Below are 23097 nucleotides of genomic sequence, written 5' to 3'. Positions count from 1 at the left end.
AAAAATAGGTTAAAAAACAAGTTAAAAAAAAAAAAAAATAATAAAATATTCCCACTTTTCCCCCTACTATCAATTTCACATTTCTTATAAATTCCTTTTTTTTTTTTATAAGGGCAAGTTTAACAAAAATGAAATGAATAAAAACAGAAATATAAAGTGCGATAGACCTTCTGGTGGTTTTTTTATGTTTATCATAAGGTGGGGTTTTGTCAGTCTCAAATTTGGGTACCCACAAATGAGGTTTAACTGTGGTTGTAAAATCTTGCCCACTTGTTCGAGTGTGAAAAAGAAAAAAAAAAGTACCACATATTTACGTACGTACGTACGCACTTACGCATGATGTGTATGTGTACCCTATTTGGTGTGATTTTTTTTTTTTTTTTTTTTATTTATTTTCTATACAACTTTAAATGGGCATAAATGGAAACATTTGCTTAGCATGTGATGAACCATAACAATCCCCCAACCCCTTTCGATAACCACCACCATGCCTCCTCAGCATCTGAGACTGACAGTCCCTTAGATCCCACGCTCCGTTGTTATGTAAGAAAATAGAAGAGGCTTCATTCCCTTTAGTTTTTCATCGTCCCTTTGTTATTTTTAAATCCCTTATTTTCCCCTTCCCTTTTTTTTTGTTGCTTTATTTTTGCATCCCTCCTGTGTGTCAGCTCAGAAAGGGATACCTTTCCGAATGAGAATTAAAAAAAAATTTAATACAGTAAAAATAAGGGCAAAAATAAGGGCAAAAATAGGGGCAAAAATAGGGGCAAAAATAGGGGCAAAAATAGGGGCAAAAATAGGGGCAAAAATAGGGGCAAAAATAGGGGCAAAAATAGGGGCAAAAATAGGGGCAAAAATAGGGGCAAAAATAGGGGCAAAAATAGGGGCAAAAATAAGGGCAAAAATACTAGTTTAATTTTTTTCTACTCGCGAAAAATTATACATTCACTTTGCTATAAATGGTACCAAGTGGGGTGTTGTTTTTTTTCTCTTAAAACCCTTGATTTACTAGGCATACCTGAATATCCATACACAATTATATAATCACGTTCTTTAGATAAGTGAAATGAACCGTCTTTGCTTAATTCTAATGAATTTCCAACAATATTTATTACACAAGGGAGGGGGATATGAGGGCCGGGTTTGTTTCAATTTGTACAATTGACAAAAAAGAAAACTAGCCCCTCTCGTCTTTATTTTGTTTTATTTTTTTTACCTTATTATTTTTTTACTTTATTATTTTTTTACTTTATCATTTTTTTTACATTATTATTTTTTTATTTTATTATTATTTTTTTATTTTATTATTATTTTTTTTTTTTTTTTTTTTTTTTTTTTTTCCTTCAACGTTTCTTTTTTTTATATTTTTTTTTTTTTTTTTTTTTTTTTTTTTTTTTTTTCTTTTTGTTTTTTTTTTTTTTTTTTTTTTCTTTTTTCCTTCAACGTTTCGTTGTTTGAACTCATTATATTTTTTATTACTTTTCATTTTCATCTCCCATTTTGGATTTTTTCATTTTTTGGCCTTTTTGATTTTCTTTTCTATTCAGTTGTGTTCATGCATTTCTTTCAATCTACTCGGTACCCAGGTGGAGAAAAAAAAAAAAAAAGAAGAGGAAAAACAGCATGTTCGGGATAAACAGGAATTATACAAAATTACATCACGCCTTGGCAAAACAATGTTGCAATACCAATCACCATCTTTCATGTTGTGCATATGTATTTATTTATGTATTCATATATTGTACATATATATATATATATATATATATATATATATATATATAAGCATAGGGTAGGTGAAAAATAAAAATTTTCAAACACTGAAATTGGGGTTGGTGGGGCGTGAAGAGAGAGACTCGCAATTAAATTTAAAAAATGCAAATGTATATCACGGTATCCACTATTTGAGGAATTGCTACTTCTTCTTATTTTTTCTGCGGCCTGTTTCGGGCATAACCTCGTTCAGTATAATAGCACCCTTGAAAGGTATGAGAAAAAAAATATGCACAAATTTAATTTTACTTATGCTTTTCTCTCCTTGAAGCACCATTTTGTTTTTTTTTCTTAGTTACATTAATCTTTAAAAAAATTGTTTTCATTTTTACACTCCTCTTCTTTTGCCTCTTCTTCGCGTGCACATTGTCTGAGTCAATGAGTTAGGGAAAAAAAAAAAAAAAAAAAAAACGACCTCAGATATGGAAGATCCAACTGTAATCTGATGGAAAATTGGATGGTACGTATGTATATATAGATATATATATATATATATATATATATGTACATACGGGATATGGCCACTGCCAAGGCTTCCCATGTGAGGGCGTTTGGAAAATAAAAAAAAAAAAAAAAAATCTTTCTCTTCTATACTTTTCTGTGGTAGGAAAAGCCTTTGAAAATTTTAAATTGTCACATTTTTTTCCCTCCCCTCTTCCCGATATTTACTTATTTATTTTCCCTTGCTCGAGTATTTATTTATTTATCCTATCCCTTCATGGTATTTATTTAAATATACATTTTTTTTTTTTTTTTTATCTTCGACAGTCCTAGTATTTATTTTTTTTACATATTTTTTTTTTTACTTATTGTTTACTTATTTGTTTATTTATCTATTTATTTATATATCCACCTGTTTACATATTTATTTTTAAAGAACGTGGCAAAAAAAAAAAAAAAAGGAGAAAAAAAAAAAAAACTCGCCAATCTTGTTATTCCTCCCCCACGTTAAGATAAAGGGAAGTGGAGTGGGTTTAGTGCCTCCCTTTTCTTCAGCGTTAATTTTTTTTTTTTTACTTTAATTTTTTTTTTTACTTTATTTTATTTTCCATTTATTGCATGTTCAAAGAGGAACATATTATAAAGAAAGGGAAGGAGGGGAAGATAAAAAAATTTCAGTATGTAAATGCATATAAAACACAAACGTGCAAAGATACATATTATATAAGTTAATAGATATACCTCTTCCAATTCGATTCCACACCAGTTCTCTTCCACTCCAATCGGTACCTTCGCCCATACAACATGTAGCTTCTCCTCTGGAAAGGCTATCAACAAGATTTGTAAAATTTGTTTGTGCTCATTTTAATTTTTTAATCGAACTTTGATGAACCTATTTTGTTCTAGCGTCTCCGCCTCGCCTCGCCTCACCTCACCTCTTCATATGAATGGGATCGATTTCATTTTTTCATTTCTTCTCTTCTCATGCTGAGAGGAAGAAATTGAGAAAGGGAGTGGAAGCAATTACATCAATAAATGCGTACTCAATTTTTTGAGCAAAAAAAGCTAAACGGAATTACAGTTGTTGCGTTTTTTTCATTTTCATGTTCATTTTCATGTTCATGCTCATTTTCATGTTCATGCTCATTTTCATGTTCAACCTTCACCGGATTCAACTCTCCTTTTGACATATCAATTTGAAGTGTCGTGCGTGAGACCAACCTTCCCACACTGCACAGGAAACACACGTTCTGACACGTATAAGTGATGACTTAACAGGTTATAGCGAACCACAGAAGACGACAGAAAAAAAGGAAAGAAAACAGGATCGATCAAAAAATTCCCCAGCATTTCCATCTGGCATCTTCACCCCTTCCCCACTGTTAAGTAGTGAACTCTCGACACAGTAGTATCCATCCATCACCTCAGAGGTTGAAGATAAGAGGACTACTCAACATTGTTACGTGTGAGATATCATCTAGCCAATTTATTGTGTAGCCGCTGAATTGCCAAACAGCCAAGATGAAGGAAGCGAGTCTGTACCGATTCAAGGACATAAAACCGGTGGTGAATGCCAAGGAACTTGTGGATGTTGTTCTGTCGAGGACACAGAGGAAAACACCGACAGAAATCCACAAAGGGTTTAAAATAACAAGGATAAGGAACTTCTACATGCGAAAAGTGAAAATGTGTCAAGAGCTATTCAAAGAAAAATTACAAATGATAATAAATGATTTCCCAAAATTAGATGATATTCATCCATTTTACTCAGATTTAGCAAATATTTTATATGATCGAGATCATTATAAATTAGCTCTTGGACAATGTAGCTATGTGAGTAAATCAGTTGTAAGAATATGTCATGATTATATTAAATTGTTAAAGTTTAGCACATCTTTGTACAAATGTAAGATGCTTAAGATAAGTGCACTGGGTCGTATGTGCAAAATGGTGAAAAAGTTACAACCAAGTTTAGTATATTTAGAAGAAGTAAGACAAAATTTAGCTAGACTTCCATCAATAAATCCCCATAAAAAAACTATACTTCTTGCTGGTGCTCCTAATGTTGGAAAGTCTTCATTTATTAATGTTGTTTCACGTGCTAATGTCGAAGTGCAACCATACTCTTTCACAACCACCAATTTGTATGTTGGACATTTTGATTATAACTTGAACAGATTCCAAATTATAGATACTCCAGGATTGTTAGATAGATCACTTGAAGATAGAAACACAGTAGAAATGACTACGATAACAGCATTGGCACATATAAACGGGGTTATACTTTTTCTCATAGACATTAGTGAAGAATGTGGAATGTCAATTAAAGAACAAGTGAAACTTTTTCATTCAATAAGAACCCTTTTTCAAAATAAACCAGTTGTTATTGGATTTAACAAAATTGATAAAGCAAGTTTGGATAACCTATCCGTTGATAATAAAGTTATTATTAAACAAATCATCGACAATGCAAAAGTACAAATTAAGTTCTGTTCCTTCAGTACCTTAACTGGAATTGGAGTAGAGCAAGCAAAAGCAACTGCATGTGATTTACTCAAAATTGATTCCACATCAGAATTTCATATAGATCGGGAAAATTTACTGAATGTAAAGCTAGGAAATTATAAAGTTAATCGTGAGAGACCACCATGCATTCCCTTTTCTGTCATTCAGGAAAAAATTAGAAAGAAGAAAGAACAGGAAGAGGAGGAGAAAAAGAAGGCCATGCAAGATATCAACAAAGAAGAAATTATCACATCAGCAGAAGTAACAACAATTGGCAATGATGATATACCCAATGGAGAGTTAATCCAAACTGAGAAGCATAAGTTGATGAACCCAAAGAACGCCCCAACAATGAGAGAAGAAAAATTGAAAAAAAAAAATAAAAGCAGACAGAGTTACCTAAGCAATAGAAAAGATGATAGAGTTCTTCAAATTGATATCCAAAATGAAAAGGGAGGTGCAGGAGTGTACTCAGTTGACGTGAGAAGTGTGTATGACATAAAGGAGGAATACAAATATGATGTTATACCTGAAATTTACAATGGAAAAAATGTTTGTGATTTTGTGGACTTGGATATTGAACAGAAATTACTCGAACTGGAAAAGGAAGAAGAAGAACTTTTTGAGGAAGATGCAGAAATAGATCCCATGTGGTTTAAAACAAAGGGAATTTTAGAAAAAATGGCCTTACGACTGAAAAGAATGAAATTGAGTGCCAAGTTAAATGAAGAGAAACAACCAATTTATCATAAAAAAAACAAAACTATTGAAGAGATGAGTAAAAAATTGGATAACCTGAATCTGGATAAAGAAAAGATACTCAACAGCATGACAGAACGAGCAAGAAGAAAGGGTATCCTGGACGGAACCATCACGACCCGTACCTCCAAGAGCATGAACAACACAGCTAAGAGTATTCTTAACAAACACAAAATCAAAAAAGACATATGTAAAAAGAAACAAATTAAGGATAACATATACTCAGATCCAACCAGGAAATCCAAAATTTTTGAAAGTACTTCAACTGAGTTACAAAGGATAAAAGCTTACAAATTAAACAAAGTTGCGTATAGAAAAATTCAGAAGGGTGCCAAGGGAGAGGCCGATCGATCCATTCCATCCAAAAAGCCTCGCCATTTGTTTTCAGGCAAGAGATCCATAGGAAAGACCTCCAGGCGCTGACCCCTTGTCTTGGTCTAGTCTAACCATTTCTCTGTGCCCAAGATGAGGTAAGACGCAGGAAAGGATAAAAAGTAGGAAAAGATAAGAAAAAGCTGAGAAAGGATAAGAAGTAGGAAAAGATAAGAAAAAGCTGAGAAAGGATAAGAAGTAGGAAAAGATAAGAAAAAGCTGAGAAAGGATAAGAAGTAGGAAAAGATAAGAAAAAGCTGAGAAAGGATAAGAAGTAGGAAAAGATAAGAAAAAGCTGAGAAAGGATAAGAAGTAGGAAAAGATAAGAAAAAGCTGAGAAAGGATAAGAAGTAGGAAAAGATAAGAAAAAGTTGAGAAAAAAATATTGCATGTTCAGGCAAACTAGCCATTTTAAAGCTCAATTTTTTTTTTTTTTTTTTTTTTTTTTTCGTATCAATTTTTTTGACAAAAAAACTGGCCCTATTTTTTTTTTTTTTGGCTAACCGTGTTATAAACCGTTTACATCAACTTTTCACCATTATCCATTTTCTGCAAAATTTTTTCATCAATCCATGAGAAAAAAAGGGGGGGTGGGCACCCACATTTTGATCGTTCCATTGCTGACAATTTTGTGTGCAATGAAAAAACTTATATTAATTCGGATATGCCAATTTCGCTCCCCTAGGGGTTGATTCAAAAGTGTTTTTTTTTTTTTTTTTTTTTTTGACAATTTGGTTTTTCCCCCTCTCTGCCTACAACGCATTTTTCCCCATTTTTGCATACAACTTTTTTCTATGTTTATCTAATTTTGCAAATTTGTGCCTACCCACAAACGTACGATCATCAACCCTTTCTTGTGAACGACTTTGAGATATTCCTCTGGGCAAGCCAAATGATTTATGTTTAAAAAAAAAAAAAAAAAAAAAAAAAGCAATACTTTGGAAGAAAAATGGGGGTACCCCCGGACCCGGACACCACTTATCTGTGCATAAAAAGTATACAAAAGAAAATGTCAAAAAAGTGGGTGGAAAAGATGTCCAAAACGTGTGTGCAAAATATTCACGCGTGTGGAATATGTTCATTTCCCACTTTCTATAAACTTCAGCAAATGAAAAGGGTGAAAAAAAAAAGGTACAGAAAATATGTTATGCACAGTATATATATAGTGTGTGCGCAGAAATGTTTTGTGTGTATATAATTCTCTAAAGTGATATGTTTTTAATGGTTTTTCCACATGGAACAGTCTAGATAAAAAAAAAAATATATATATATTAAAAAAGTTATGCTGCTTGGGGGACACAATGAAAAATATATTGTTATATATATATATATATATATATATGCTAAGGTTTGAATGGTCATAACCAAATTTCTTGTGAAAAGTGACCTATCAGAATAAAAAAAAAAAAAAAAAAAAAAAAATGGCACACACAAATGCGTATATATAATATACATAATTGTATTGTATTAGCGTACAATAAAAGTGGTATTAGTGGAATGTACATATTCCCCCCCTCCTTGCCACATTACATATGCACGTGTTTTCAATATTTTTAATATTTTCAGTATTTTCAATAATTTCAATAATTTCAATAATTTCAAAATTGAAATTATTTTCCATGTTTTCAAAGGGACCCACAGAATACTGTTTTGTATCATAGGTCATATCCAAAATGGACCTCCAGTGAATGAATACAACACAGACAACAAAATTTTGCACATGCACCACTTGGACATTTGATATTACACAAGAACAAAATAAAGGATGTGCATATAATTCTCACATGCCACGCACAACAAACAAAAGAGGGTGCCAAGGTTTGTCTCTTCCTAAATATCTTCATACCACTTGGAGTATGTGTAAACAATAACGATACACTGTGATATAGGTGGCAAGAAGATGGTGAAAAAATGGAGGGAAAAATGGTATTTAAATGTAATTAATACATTTATGCAAAATTAAAGCAGCATTCACATGAAAGTGAAGTGGTGTTTCATTGAAAAAATATAAACCACATGTGAGATCGAAATGATGGGATAACAATCTTATTGACTTCAGTGGCCGGTGGGAAATGTTCGTTGTTCTGTGTCTGTTATAAATTGTCTGCATGAATATATACTAGCATTTCATTCATTCAAATCAATCATTTATTTATTTATTTACTCATTCATTTATTTACTCATTCATTTATTTATTTTATTTATTTATTTTACTTTTTTTTTTTTTTTTTTTGCGCCTCATGGGGTGATAATCTTGTATTTGTAATTCACTACACTTTCTTTATTTATGAAAAAAAATTCAAGTTGACAACTCATTAATGCTCCTAATGGAAAACCAACTGCTTCATTAGTGCATATATTTGCATATACATATAAAAAAAAAAAAAAAAAAAAAAAAAAAGTTAAAAGCAAGGAAAGGAAAAGATATGTTAAAAATCAATTATGTACAAGGAGAAAAGATAAAAAAAAATATAATAAAGCAAAATAAAGTAAAATATAAGGTGCTTCAGATGATACAGGACAAAAATATGACATGCATAAAAGTATACACTTAAGCACAGATGCACAAATGCATTCTTGTGTACAAATTGTGTGTGGTTATATGTACACATCCATGCAGACACATACACACAATCACACATCCAAGTGCTCATGTGGTAGAAGAATAATAAAAAAGGTGTCAGCAGTGTTTGTAAAAGCTGCTCTCGAAATGGACATTGTTCACTTTTCTCATTTGAAAATGCTTTAAAATGTTAACCTTATTGTGGTCATATTTACACGTGATAGAATTACTACGTAAAATTGGGAAAAAAAAAAAAGAAGAATGTATATGTAAATGTGCAAATGTGCAAGTATGTAAATGGGAAAATATGCAAGTATGTAAATGGGAAAATATGCAAGTACGTAAATGTGCAAATGTGCAAATGTGCAAGTATGTAAATGGGAAAATATGCAAGTACGTAAATGTGCAAATGTGCAAATGTGCAAGTATGTAAATGGGAAAATATGCAAGTACGTAAATGTGCAAATGTGCAAGTATGTAAATGGGAAAATATGCAAATATGTAAATGTGCAAATGTGCAAGTATGTAAATGTGCAAATGTGCAAGTATGTAAATGGGCAAATGTGCAAGTATGTAAATGTGCGCACGTTCATATACCTACGAATGTATGCAAAGTTGCAGACTCAGGTATGCAGTTCCACGAGAACAGTGCTTACCACATGGAATTCTCACTTTTTTCAAAAGTGGCACATCTACTTACTCGTCCAACTAGATCAACTCAGCAGTGAAAAAAAAAAAAAAAAAAAAAATTCCCAAATGCAGAATGGAACATTGCATATCCACACACAGAAACACAGGCACAGAATGAACAACATGAAAAACATGAATTATTTCACAAAATTTTGCATAATCGAATGCGTGGACGAATATGCCATTGGAGGGGGATGGATAAACAATTGGATGCTCGAAGAAATGTGCAATGTGGATTGAAAAAAATAATTAAATCTATTATGTTAAAGACTTATGTATATATTTAATATTCTCTCTGCAAAGGAAATACACACAAAATTGCATAAGCACATAATAATAATAATAATCATTCTTGTAGAACAAACGTATATATACTCAAAAAAAAAAAAAAAAAAAAAAAAAAAAAAAAAGAATAAAATAATAACACAAAATGGTGAAGCAAAATGGTAATGTAAAATAAAAATTAGCTCTGTATTCATGATCATTTATGTGACGTACAATTGCAGATACACTCTTTTTAATGGCATGTGTTACAAACGCATCATAAAATATATACATCTATCTTGGGCTGAAGAGGGGAAAAAAAAAGGAAAAAAAAAAAAAAAAAAAAAAAAAAAAAAACATACAAAAACAGAGGAATAATGATGGATGTGTAATAATAACTCAAGCGCACTTTATTCAGGTGCACGTATACATGCTTTCATATACATGAAAATCTACACATACGCTTACGCGTGCACGTGTTTACATTTATATTTATGTTTTTTTTTCTTTTTTTTTTCTTTTTTTTTCTTTTTTTTCGTACTGCTGTAATTTTATCATACATTGATATTCTTCCACAAGGTTAATCAACCAATCTGCAATTGAAACCGATTCTGAAGATGGAACAAAAGGGGAGAAAAGTGCTGAAATGTAAGTTGAGAATGTACATTATGCATATATACATATGTATACCGCTTGTGTGGAAGATGGAAAAAAAAAAAAAAAAAAAAAAAAAAACTCTCTTGTCATGAGGGTAGACAATACAATTCCATTCTCCCAATAAAAACATAAGGAGCACATGCGTGTACTGTATCATTTTCGCATGCTCTTGTGTATACCTCTTTAGTACACTGGCATATAATGCCGACGTGACATTTTGTTTAATCAAGTTATGCAAAAATAACTCACCAATTTTTGACGATTGTGTAATTAAGTCGTCCAATCCATTAATACTAATTGTGCTGATCAACGTGGAATTCCGTTTCAGCAAATCGTCAAGTCTATTGGTCAGGGGGTTTCTATTTTTGGGAGAGCAGGGAAGAAAATGGACATGAAGAAACGTGAGTAAATCTGCACACGAAATCAACGTGCAATCGGCTCATCCATCTATCAGATCAGACATCTATCCCACCATCCATCTATCTCTCCATCTTTATATTGCATAACGAATCATGTAGTCCCTCTTGAGCAAGGGAATAATGCGTACACGATGTGTTCATATGTAACTGATTCAACACATGTAACACATCCTGGGGCGATACACAAGTACAACCACAAAATCAAACATAAAAATAAGAGAATGCACCATATTAGCATATATGTGGGCACAAACACTTGTATACACTATATCAAACTGTTTTTTAACTCACGTTTTTAAGTGCTTTCCAAAGGTGAAGGTGGAAAAATGAGGAACGCTGTTCATGTAAAGCTTGTAATTATTGCCATTGTAAAACCTCGCAGCGAATCTAAAGGTGGATGTGGAGATCACAGAATGAAGAGAGTTGTCATACACAAGTGCGCACCTTAAGTGCAATATGCTTGTGCATGTGTGTTTACACGCGAATGCAGGTGAAATCATCATATATGTGTACAACCTTACATGTACACTTTCATACACAATTGCATGTACACTTGCATGCAAATGTGTCTGCCTCCTTTGTTTGTGAAAAGGAACATTAGAAAGGGCTGCTCTTTTCCCCACTCCCCTCATCCCATCCCCTTCTTCACTTTATATGTATCGTCCACATTCTCAAGGCATACCTCATGGAATTCTTAAAAGCAGCGTATTTCATTTTATTAGCAATTCACTCGTCACACACGCTTTTATTTACACTATAAGTAAAGGAGTTTTCTTTCTCTTTCGTGAATCCCTTAATGGTGTTCATTCGATGTTTTGTAGTGTTCGTGTACACAGGTTTGTTTGGTTCGTTTGTTTGTTCATTCGTTTGCTTGTTCATTCGTTTGTTTGTTCATTCGTTTGTTTGTTCATTCGTTTGTTTGTTCATTCGTTTGTTTGTTCATTCGTTTGTTTGTTCATTCGTTTGTTTGTTCATTCGTTTGTTTGTTCATTCGTTTGTTTGTTCATTCGTTTGTTTGTTCACCCGTTTTTTTGTTTGTTTTTTTATTATTTTTTTTTTTTTTATACTTTTTCTTTATTTTTTTGCTTATGTTTTAATTATGCATTGCTTATGCTTTGTATATTTTTTTTTCTTACGCTTCTTTTACATTTTTTCGCATGTTTTTTGCACATTTCTTCATTTTTACTACAATAATCGTAATAATTTAAAATTTTTTTCTTTTGATTTTTTTATTTATTCGTCCAAGCAAATAAAAATACACATATTCTCACAAAAAAAAAAAAAATAAAATAATAATAATAATAAAAAAGCTTAAACAGGTGATAATGTAGAACTTTTTCTCATAAACCGTTATTTTATTATGATGACATACCAATATGTACCCCTCGAATGTCGTGGCTTCAGAAAATCTCTACATGTTGTAGAATGTCAAAACATCACGGGTGTGTGCTTGCTGTTTTATTTATATATTTACCCATTAAGATGAAACTTCAATCCATGAAAAATTATTTATTTTATTTTTTTGTTTGTAAATATTGCAAGTATTTCTATCCCAATATATATAACGCCGTAAATACAAAAGCTTTTTTTTTTTTTTTTTTTTTTTTTGAGCTACTGAAGGGGTGGAAAAGGGGTGATGCTCATCAGGGGAAACTCTAACTCAAGGCAATAAAAAGATGAGAAAAAAAATGGAAAAAAGGAAAAATAGCCACTTATGCTAGTGCAGTGGTAAGGGGAAGTTATATTTTATTTTTTTTTTCCTTATCTTTTTATTTCCTCAAGCCAAAATACTTAGCTTAAATTTATTTCTTTTCATCTTGTTCCTTTCTTTGACGCGTTATTTTGTTGCTTCCTTACCTACCCCTACACACATAGGAGCATATCAAAAGATGCAAACATGTGCGATTTCCATATTTTGCCACTCTGGCCATGTTTATTTTATATATATATATTCCGTCCATACCCTTACTGATGTGTGCGCATAACACATAATCCTCGAAATTTTCACCTAATTATGGATACTTATGCAGCAGCACACCTTCATCTTATCAATCAGCTTCGTTACCTTATCATTATCTCGTTTCACCTGACCAGTTTATCACTTCCACTATGTATGTGTACACTACGAACGTTATAATGTTATTTATTTTTTCTGAATATTTCTGTGCATGTGCGCCTATATTTCGCATTCTAATTTGCATGTACATGTTCAGAACAGGTATTATGGTTCATTGCGTGATTAGATGGGGCCCGACTTGGTATCACGACCACATCCGTTAGCATGGAAAGGAATGGAAAAATACACAAATATGTATATGCACATATATGTATGTGCACATATATGCATATGTGTATATATGTAAGACCCTCCTTTAAATTTGTTCCATTCTCAAAGATAATTTCGGTTGTCATTCATCACACGTTTGTGATCATTTTTGTTAAGAGGGGAAAATGTGCATTTTCATGAAGAATAAATAACTCTATTATCAAAAATATTTAAACCATGGCAACACGAAATGGGTAAAGACAAAACAGTAATCATGTTGATAAAACAAAATTAATTTTCATCACATTGGATTTATTTTCCTTGCGTTCGTTCATCTAAGACATATATTCCGTTATGTTTGCTATGGGCAATTCGTAAGGCCAGAAAAAGCATTGTGGTATTACACATTTGCTTTTTTTTTTTTTTTTCCTTTTCAAAGGTGAACATATTGTATCCATATAAAGGATAACTTCTTGGATTATCAAAAAATTGCAGAAGGGGTGTTTTACAACGCAATACTGATGAAACACACAGAGGTGGTGAGGACGATATCATGGGCATTTATGTTTCCATAATATGGAAAAAAAAAAAAAAAATTAAGAAAAGACCGAACAGGTAATTTTTTTTTTTTTTTTTTTTTTTTTTTTTTCCCTTTCCATAACCTTAGGAAAGTTTCTCATTCTTATATAAATAGTAAGGTAAGAAGCATATCTACAATAAATTATGAAACATTGTTCATATGGTCAAAATGGAAAAAAAAAAAAAAAAAAAAAACAGTACTTACCAAATGGATCACTTTTATTTTATACTGAGCACCTATATATTTTTCATTTTTTAAGACAAAAAGGATGTTGAAGAATGTGTATACCTTTTGCTTTGTTTTATTTCAATTTGGTTTGCTTTCATATGGACTTGTTATGACTTGAGGGATGGAGAGTCTTTTTATTTTATTTTTTTTTTATTTTTGCGTTCTCGTTTCTGCATTGTATGCAATTCGCGCACGTTAAAAGTGATAACAGTGAGAACGGGTGAAAAACAAAAAAAGCAAAAAAGGAAGCAAAAGAGGAAGCAAAAGAGGAAGCAAAAAAGGAAGCAAAAAAGGAAGCAAAAAGGGAAACAAAAAGGGACGCAAAAGAGGAAGCAAAAGAGGAAGTAAAAAGGGAAACAAAAAGGGACGCAAAAGAGGAAGTAAAAGAGGAAGCAAAAAAGGAAGCAAAAAGGGAAACAAAAAGGGACGCAAAAGAGGAAGCAAAAGAAATGCAAGGAATAGCGCAAAAGAAGTATGAACTAGCGAAATTACCATTCCACAAAAAAAAAAAAAAAAAAAAAAAAAAAAAAAAAAAAAAAAAAAAATAAAAAAAAAAAAAAAAAAAAAAAAATAAAAAAAAAAAAAAAAAAAAAAAAAAAAAAAAAAAAAAAAAAAAAAAAAAAAAATTGAAAAATTTATGAAAAAAAAAGAGTAAAAAATTGATCTAAAAACTTAAAAAGAATTGAAAAAAAAGAAAAAAAAAAAAAAAAAAAAAAAAAAAAAAAAACAAACAAGAGGGAGCAAGTGAATACTTACAAAAGAGTATTTCTCACACTTGAATTCAAACCATATGATGAACAAGGAGGTAAATAATTTCACACGAAATTACCCATCACGTGGAGAAAACAATACTATTTTTTTTTTTTTTTTTTCCTTATTGTAAATTGGACCTGAGTAAGAAATAACTCTTTGAGAAAACACGTGTAAAAAGAAAATGAAGTTTTTTGTTGTTTTAAGTGCTTTTCTTAGCTTGTATTTTGTCGAAGCACAGGTAAGGAAGAAAAAAAAAAAAAAAAAAAAAAAAATAGTGAGTGAAGGGGAGTTAATTACCCGTTCATTACATAAACACGACAATGTGATAATAAAAAAGTAAAGAAGAGTAAATAAATTTATTACTCGTTCAGGTAATCTTTCTTTTTTTATTTTTTTTTTTTTTTTTTTTTTTTTCCCCCCCCCTCCTTTCCNNAAAGAAAAATACCATTCCACAAAAAAAAAAAAAAAAAAAAAAAAAAAAAAAAAAATTGACAAATTTATGAACATAAATGAGTAAACAATTGATCTATCAACTTAATCAGCATTGCAAAAAAGTGAAGAAAAAAAAAAAAAAAAAAAAAAAAAAAAAAAAAAAAAATGAAAAATGTTAAATTTTAAAAAAAAAAAGAAGAAAGAAAAGGAAAGGAAAAAAAAAAAAAAAAAAAAAAAAAAAAATAGTGAGTGAAGGGGAGTTAATTACCCGTTCATTACATAAACACGACAATGTGATAATAAAAAAGTAAAGAAGAGTAAATAAATTTATGACTCGTTCAGGTAATCTTTCATTTGTGATTATTATTTTTTTTTTTTATTTTTTTTCCCTCCCCCTCCTTTCCCTTGTTATCAGTCAGGTGTAGTGTACGATGAGAATCAGAAGAATATCCAATTTCACGTCACATTATGGTAAGCAAAACCTTTTGAGTACGAGATATAGAACTGTTGTAAATATATTTCATGTGTAACATTCGATTCTTATTCTTTTTAAATTGTCATGTGCAAAAGGAAGATGAAAAAAAATTATGCTACAACGTTTTCGTCTATTGCTATGATGACCACAGTGTTTTTTGTATGACCAGTTAAGAAAAATTAAAAGTAAAATAAAAAGACGTGGAAAATAATTAAAATAAAATAAAAAGACGTGGAAAATAATTAAAATAATATTATGAACAAAGAAAGGGAAGAAAAAAAAAATCATCCAATAAGTTGCACAGTAAAAGAACCTGTCCCATATTGTACATTTTCTTCCCCTTTTTACATTATATCTTCATTTGTTTTATTTTATTATTTTTTCATTTTTGCTTTCATCACCCATTCCATAACTATAGGATTACACTTACGTTGATTATGGCATTTCTTATTGGGGTTTATGCAACCTTCCAAATTAGCAACGTAAGAAATTGAGAAAAAAAAAAAAAGAAAAGATTTCTTAATTATATATCCCATACGTCTTTTCCCTATATTGTGAAAATACTACTCATCTCATCATATTCCCCGCTTGGATATGAATAAACACCTTTTTATACTTTTTTTCTTTTCTTTTCTCTCCACCATCAGACAAAGGATTCACTGTTATATTCAAAAATTAACACATCCAGCAACCAGAAATGAATAAAAAAAAATGCTAAAAAGACCATCGATTTAGACGTTTTATTTGATTTGATTTTTTTTTTTTTTTTCTATTTTAACCCTTTTGCCTGCATTCTTTTCCCCTTTACGTTGTTCATGAGGAAAAAATTTGGAAAGGAGGCAAAATAGATTTTTTCATAAGGTGCACAAGCAGACAAAGCTTGCAAGCATATTATATATATATATATATATATATATAGTTAGATAGATTGATATATTTTTAGGATATGTTTTTTAAATATTTGAGAATAGAATACAAATCTTTCGCAAGTGAAATATACGGCTTCATCCCTACGGTTGTATCAATGCTTTTTGTCTCGCTCCTCCTTTACACGACAACCAATAGGTGTGCTTTTGTTTTGTTTTAACCTTCTTTTTTTTTATTTGCTTGTTTTGAAAAGCAATAATTACTACACCCCAAATGGTAACATGATGAAGCCACACTAAAAAAGAACAGAGACAAAAAAAAAAAAAAAAAAAAAATAGTTAAAGAAGTAAAAATGTGAAGAAATAAAAAGATGAAGAAATAAAAACATAACTAAAAAAATGAGCAAAAAAATAGAGAGATTAACAAATAAGTAAACAAACCAAAACATCAAATAAAGCAGTGAATACAAAATAAAGTGGCTTTTTTTTTTTTTTTTTTTTTTGTCTTAGCTTTTGTCAAAGCAGTTGAACGAAATGTGTCCATTATTTTATCTGACATGAAAGTAGAACTGCTTCACATGTGTGAGAATATATAAATGTTCAGAAATATACATCTTTCTTTTTGGTCATTTTTTTTTTTTTTTTTTTTTTTTGTTAAGATATAATTCGCATATATTAAATGAATTTGATGTGTTGAATTTTTTTCCTATTTTAAGTAATCTGCATGGGGGCATATTGGCATTATATGTTATTTATTTTATTTATATTTTATGTTGATTTTTTTTTTTTCTTTTCTTTTTTAACACGTTCCTATGTATCTCTACTGCTCACATTAAGAACTGCAAAGATTTTTTTTTTCAGAAAAATGTAAATGTGACTAGATTGATGCATGTGCTATAAATGTGTAGGAGAAGGCAACAAAATGGGATATGCTATTTTAAGTCAAAGGAAAAAAATTTTGAAAAGGAAAGATTAGCGGGGCTTAAATTCTTACTATTATTATAAGGCATTCTGCATATTTCCATATTTATTTATCTATCCATTATTGCTAATTTAATATTCAGGTGCAAAGGAAAACAAAATGGGTATTCACAAAAAAAGAAAAAAAAAAAATGCAAGGAAATATACTCCAATTAGAACAATCGCACAACATTCACAAATGTGCACTGAATTGTGTCCCCAGCAAACAGCACACGTATATCTCTGAGGAACATGTTATTTTTTTTTTAATCCCTAATCAATTTTGCATAGTTTTTTTTTTTTTTTCTTTTTCTCCTGTTGAGCGGGGTACGACTTGTATGTAAAGTAAAAACCTAGAAAAGATGAATATAGATCTCTTTCCGATGCATGTCATCTCGTGAATTTGATTAAATGTGTATAATTAACGAACAAAGAAAAAATGAAAAACATGAAGAAGGCCATTAACTGGTGTGCCTTCATCATCTTGGGTGAGAAAGAAAATCACAAAAAAGAAAAAAAAAAGAAAAAAAAAAATTATTTTTTCATCCTTACATGAATAGAATAAAAATTACAGCACTGTGAACATTTTTGCATCCTTACATGAATAGAATAAAAATTACAGCATTGTGAACATTTTTGCATCCTTACATGAATAGAATGAAAATTACAGCATTGTGAACAGTTTTGCAGTGTTTTTATAAGATATACATGAACAAATAAAATGTGTAATTCAGATCTCCTTCGTCCTCTATCATTTGCCACCCCATAACGCAGGAACGTTCATACCTCTGGGCTTGTCGACATTCAGTCTATGCTACTTGAATATTGACAAAGAAAAAAATCAAATCCATTCGTACAACAATGAGTATCGTCGAAAGCAAAGGGAACTCTTGAAATCTCAGCAACAGCAAAATAAAGGAAATTGACCATTTTATAGTTACCTTCCACTTTTCGGATATTTCACTACTACCACTATTGCAGTTGTTTCCCCAGTTGCTGTTATTGCCATGTTGAGGGTTCACTAGTTGCCATCACCACCGATATATATTTATTTTTTAATTCTTTTTTTTTGGGGAAACGAGAGGGACGCCCTCCTACTTGTTCTTGTGATTGTCAGGGTGTCTTAAATTTTTCACTTCATATTTCAATTTTACACCCATTCCAAGTTTACCCTCTGTATACACATCTTAGCGAGTCTCATAGAAAACCAAATGAACCTAAAGCACATAACACCACCGGCATACACTGAAATAGATGAAACGAATATGGAATTTTTTCCATGAAATTTATAGAATTATGAAAAAGTATTGGCAAGGAACAATTAGAGAAAAATCTAACTGAAGCAAGGCAAAAGGTGGGGGAACATTTGAAGATCTGCAGAAATATTGTTGCCACATAAATATGCACACTATTCAGAAACAAAATAAATAAATATATATATATATATATATATATATATATTTAAACGCTAACCTATACAGAAACAGACGAAGAAATGGCTACCCAAAAAAAAAAAAAAAAAAAAAAAAAAAAAAGTCTAATATAAACGATAGAAAACGAGGGAATTATGTGACATATGGATAAATGTATATAATTCAACAACTACACTTTTTTCTGACCCATCGGATGACTTACTTCTGTCGTTTTTTTTGTGACTCACGCCCACCCCACCCCCATCATTTCTCCTTTTATTTTTTTGCGTTTAACTCCTTAACTTCTGCATACCTACTTCTGCCCTGATCACCATTAAAAAATCCTAACTTTTTAATTTTATTTGAAAATTTTTGTAATAGCCCATATTTTGTGTGTGCATTTTTAATAGCTTCATCCAATTTTCTCTTTACGTTTTCGTTCACTGAAAATTTTTTAGACTTATAAAAAGGTTCTCTAGTCACATTGTTAACATTTTCTTTGCTTTTCTTCAGCATCTTCTTTTTTGTGTCTTTCCCCCATTCTGTTTCATCATTATTAATTTTGTAATCATTTTTGTCGATAAGCGGCTCGTCTGTTATCACTTCATCGGTTAGCTCTTCATCGGCTAGATTTTCATCTGTTGTCGCTTCTTCAGCTAGCCATTTTTGCTCTTTTCCCATTTTCTGGATCCATTCAAATACATTTTCGGTAGCATTGTACGCACCGGTTATTTCTTCGTGCCCCTTCAACTTTTGCAATTTGGAAGATTCATCATACATGGCTACACTTCCCTCTCTCGCCCCGTTTTTTTTCTGGTCTTCCCCACCATCTTCTTCTTTTAATTGTTCATGCTCATCATCTATCGTCTCTCCTATATCTTCTAATGATTTTGGATAATTTAGCACTTGCTTTTCCACCCCCTGCCATAAATCTATTTCGTATTGTTTATTTTCGTTCTCATGAAAATCTCGCATATCAAGCTCCTGCATCTGCAATTCTTGTATTTTTTTGTTTTTAAAAAATTTTTTTTTCTCTTTGATATGTTTTTTATTTTTCTGCATAGCGATCTTTTCGTGCAATGTCTTCAGTTTCTCCATCTCGTCTTGCTTCTCCAACGAATGTTCATTTTTTACCCTCTCCATTTGTTTTTTCTCGTCCTGTAATTTTCCTTGGTTAAGAAATCTTTGCCTCTTAGCAAGAGAGTTTCTTTTGCCCTTAAATGTGTAATCCCCTCCTTGAACTGCTTCTACTAGCTTTTCTGTTCCACTTCCTCTGAGAGCATTTTGGCTAGCTGGGATTGGTAAAGTGTGAACCGCATTAGGGAAATGATGATAACTGCTATTATAACGGAGAAAATTAATTCTCTCATCGTTATAATCTGTTGATTCACCATGATCATCAAAATTATCTCTGTCGTTATACCTACTTTGCTTGTGATATAACTTGTTTTCTGTCGAAAGAGGATGCCATTGATCTAGTATAACCCTAGAGGAGACGACATCCCACCAGGTATCTTTTTCTGATGGAGAAGAAAATTTATAGACAGCACTAGATACTGTAAGATAGACAGGAGTGGATGAATTGGTGTTTTCCTCATTAGATGCATCGACAAAAGAAGGAGTTCTATATAAGAGAGAAAGTATATTTTTATCGTTAAATGACAGTTTTGTTAAGAATCGTTGAAACCATTGGGTTTGCAAAACATCTTCATCATCCCCAAAGTCACTTAAGTTATTAAATTGCCAATCGAGTCTATCTACATATAGAACCGGTAAAAAACTAAATAGAAAGCGGAATTGAGTACATAATGGTTTATACACATTATCTGGTTTGCAATTGAATTGGTAATTATTCCATTCTTCATCATAATTCTTCTTCGTCTTGTCCTTCTCTCCACTTCTCTTCTGTTTGGATGAAATGGAAATATTAGATGCACTCGCTTTCACTATGATCTCTTGTCTGACATTCCTTATTTTTCCAAAAGAGCCATAGACATTCATTATCTGGAAATTTCCATATTCTGCATTCATAATTTGCTGAGGTGACAAAATATTTTGCATAAAGAAGCATACAAAATAGATGAAAAAAACAAAATAAAAGTACTGGGATGTGAACTTGGTGATGAATCTTTTATTGCTTAAATAAAAAAGGGATAAAACTAATAATCCAAAAAGATGCATACAAAACAAGGTCGTGTAATATATGTCAGAAAAACCTAAAAAAAATATTTTATTTGTATATATGAATATAACAGAAATGAGTAAACCCATCTGACCAATAAAAAGAGGGAATATATTCACCGTAAAAAAAAACAGATATATTAGATACACAATAAAAAGAATTAAGTATAAAAAAAATAAAGAAATAGAAAAACTAGACGAATAAGTAATAAACATACAACTGTTATACATAATCATCAGAGCCATACACATTGCATGAACAGTTACTTCTGTCGGGATGTTATAATTTGTCATAATGTATTTAAGCCCCTTTTGAGAAAAAATCCAATGTAGTGCATTAAACAAATCGTTCTTTATACTCTCAAATTTATTTTCATTTTTGAAAAATTTTGTTTCATGAATTGATTTATCTCTAGATAAGAGGTATCCCTCTTCATTAGGTGGCACGGATCTATTTGATGAGGACATTGTTCCATTCCAATTGTTCCCATTCCAATTGTTCCCATTCCAATCATCATTCGGCACTGAGTCAATGCTGAAGTATGCTTCTCGTATCTTATTAACTTCCTCTATATTTAAACCAGTGCAATATAACACATCGAAACTTCGAAAGTATTGTTTATTCTGATTCAGTTGCGTTTCTTTGTCTCGTATGACACTCAAAATTTCATTCCTTTTGTATTTACAAAAAAATGGCAATAAAATTTCATCATCAAAACAAAAGGCCAATGGGGCAAGTAGTAAAAAATAAAATAAATAAGAATTCCCCATTAAGAAATTTAATATGCAGTATATCAGTATGAAACTACCACCTATTATTCTGAACGACCTTATAGGAAATAAAAGAAAAAATGAAAATACACATTCTGTTAGTATACAAAATAAATTGTCCATTTTACTTACTATCATATTTGTATGTAAAAAGTATCCTATAATTGATGGTAATGGTTGTGTTTCATATAGGTAATATTTTCCCTCCAATTTCCCCCATAATTCACTATTCTTAAAACGGATTAAACCTGTTCCTAGTAACACTTTGAAAACAAAGAATCGACATGTGTATTTTATAAAACAGCTACTTGAATATCTGCGCTTCAGGTGATTATTCCATAGCGGCACTAAAAATAAGGTCAAAAAAAACAACTCCAGTAATTCTATTTCAAAGACATAATTGAACCATATATTCCCGATGCTGTAAATCGATTGCAATATTATGTAAATTGGAAGCAAGGTTAGGACGTTGATTTGGTTCAGCAACAGGGCACCCATGCTAAGCGCCATGCCTGAGAGGGAGAGAGAGGGAAGCCGTAAAAAAGGGGCAGTAAAAAAGGTGCGGTAAAAAAGGGGCAGTAAAAAAGGTGCGGTAGAAACGGTGCGATAAAAAAGGACCGATGCACGTTTTGGTCCATTCCACCATGCAAGGTAGAATAAACGGAAAAGACATAAAGGTGTGGTAAGTACATACTGGAGAAAAAAAAAAAAAAAAAAAAAAAAAAAAAAAAAAAAAACGTATCTCATATCTTAACATCTCAGAGGAACCCACCTATGGCAGGCAATACACTAATAACAAAATCAGTAGTTCTAAGGAACCAAAAGAGAGAATGGAAATTTTGAAACTTTGTCCACGTGCTTTCGTTTCGGAGATTTTCGAATATTTTCTCCACATGTTCCTTTGCTGGGGTTAGCCCATTCTCACCAATCAATGCGACGTTCTGTATAGTGGTAGGAAATGCTCAGTGTGAGGGTAGTGAGAGATGCACCGTGTGAGGTGTGCAAGGTAGCGGGTGGAGGGGTAAGAAATGCACCACGACAGGAGTTCAGTGTTTGGGGTGAGATCTCTCTTGAGATTCCTTCTCCCCCTATTTGGTTCCCTCCCATCCACTGATATGCACAAATTTCCTTCGAGGAAATGCATTTGTCCTTTTTTTTTTTTTTTTTTTTTTTTTTCTTCACCTGTTTCCATGATACAACGAAAGAGAAAAAGCAAGCCAGCAGAATTATCCTTGTGTAAATCTGTAAAGGTGAAAATAGAAAGAGGTGCATCTGAATGTTTGTATACATGCTTGCGTAGTTTTTTTTCGGAGGTATCTTTTCCTTATCCAGATATGCATTACAACATGTAATAGCCTAGTAGAAGATTGAAGTAGCAACAGGAAGATATAGTTGGTCGAATAATATTAGTACTATGACATAGTAAAATAATTTGGAGAAAAGAACAACAAAAGTATTGTGGTCCCGGAAGGATGGGAAATGTCTAGAAGACCATCCTTAAGGCAAGAACATCAAACACGTACTATTTGAGAAGACCAAAATGTGTTCCTAAGAATCTTGTTGTTATAAGGAAAAGCATCACTTGTTGAACTCTGTGTAGGTGAATTTTTGAAAAAATCGTTTATCCATTTTGTGAATTTCCTTAGTCCTTTTTCTTGATCTATTTCTTTATTGTTGATCAGAATCCTTGTAGATGTCATAGTCTCAGAAGGGTGCTCCATTCTGCACTT

The 23097-nt window shown here is 31.5% G+C and overlaps 5 protein-coding genes across 5 annotated transcripts; 3 read left to right on the top strand and 2 right to left on the bottom strand.

The window, feature by feature from the left end:
• Positions 1-3735: 3735 nt before the first annotated feature.
• PGO_113480 (nucleolar GTP-binding protein 1) lies at positions 3736-5901 on the top strand (the record flags this gene model as incomplete). Its single annotated transcript, XM_028688682.1, has 1 exon — positions 3736-5901. One exon carries the CDS (start codon positions 3736-3738, stop codon positions 5899-5901), a length of 2166 nt encoding a protein of 721 aa, XP_028544483.1.
• A 2248-nt stretch (positions 5902-8149) lies between these two features.
• On the bottom strand, positions 8150-11157 carry PGO_113470 (hypothetical protein, conserved; the record flags this gene model as incomplete). Its single annotated transcript, XM_028688681.1, has 6 exons — positions 8150-8192; positions 8609-8642; positions 9928-9978; positions 10274-10383; positions 10735-10830; positions 11126-11157. 6 exons carry the CDS (start codon positions 11155-11157, stop codon positions 8150-8152), a joined length of 366 nt encoding a protein of 121 aa, XP_028544482.1.
• A 3294-nt stretch (positions 11158-14451) lies between these two features.
• PGO_113460 (hypothetical protein, conserved) lies at positions 14452-15878 on the top strand (the record flags this gene model as incomplete). The annotated part of the gene is made up of 4 exons (XM_028688680.1): positions 14452-14508; positions 15118-15173; positions 15596-15659; positions 15825-15878. The coding sequence occupies 4 exons, from the start codon at positions 14452-14454 to the stop codon at positions 15876-15878; spliced, it is 231 nt and encodes a 76-aa protein (XP_028544481.1).
• A 1573-nt stretch (positions 15879-17451) lies between these two features.
• PGO_113450 (conserved Plasmodium protein, unknown function) lies at positions 17452-17929 on the top strand (the record flags this gene model as incomplete). Its single annotated transcript, XM_028688679.1, has 2 exons — positions 17452-17491; positions 17778-17929. 2 exons carry the CDS (start codon positions 17452-17454, stop codon positions 17927-17929), a joined length of 192 nt encoding a protein of 63 aa, XP_028544480.1.
• Positions 17930-18691: 762 nt separating this feature from the next.
• Positions 18692-23088, bottom strand: PGO_113440 (rhoptry protein; the record flags this gene model as incomplete). Its single annotated transcript, XM_028688678.1, has 3 exons — positions 18692-22060; positions 22550-22609; positions 22891-23088. 3 exons carry the CDS (start codon positions 23086-23088, stop codon positions 18692-18694), a joined length of 3627 nt encoding a protein of 1208 aa, XP_028544479.1.
• Positions 23089-23097: the final 9 nt, after the last annotated feature.

This window comes from Plasmodium gonderi (genome assembly GCF_002157705.1).
Source record: "Plasmodium gonderi DNA, contig: Chr11, whole genome shotgun sequence".
Classification (NCBI taxonomy): domain Eukaryota; phylum Apicomplexa; class Aconoidasida; order Haemosporida; family Plasmodiidae; genus Plasmodium; species Plasmodium gonderi.
This window is presented reverse-complemented; position numbering and strand designations above follow the sequence as displayed.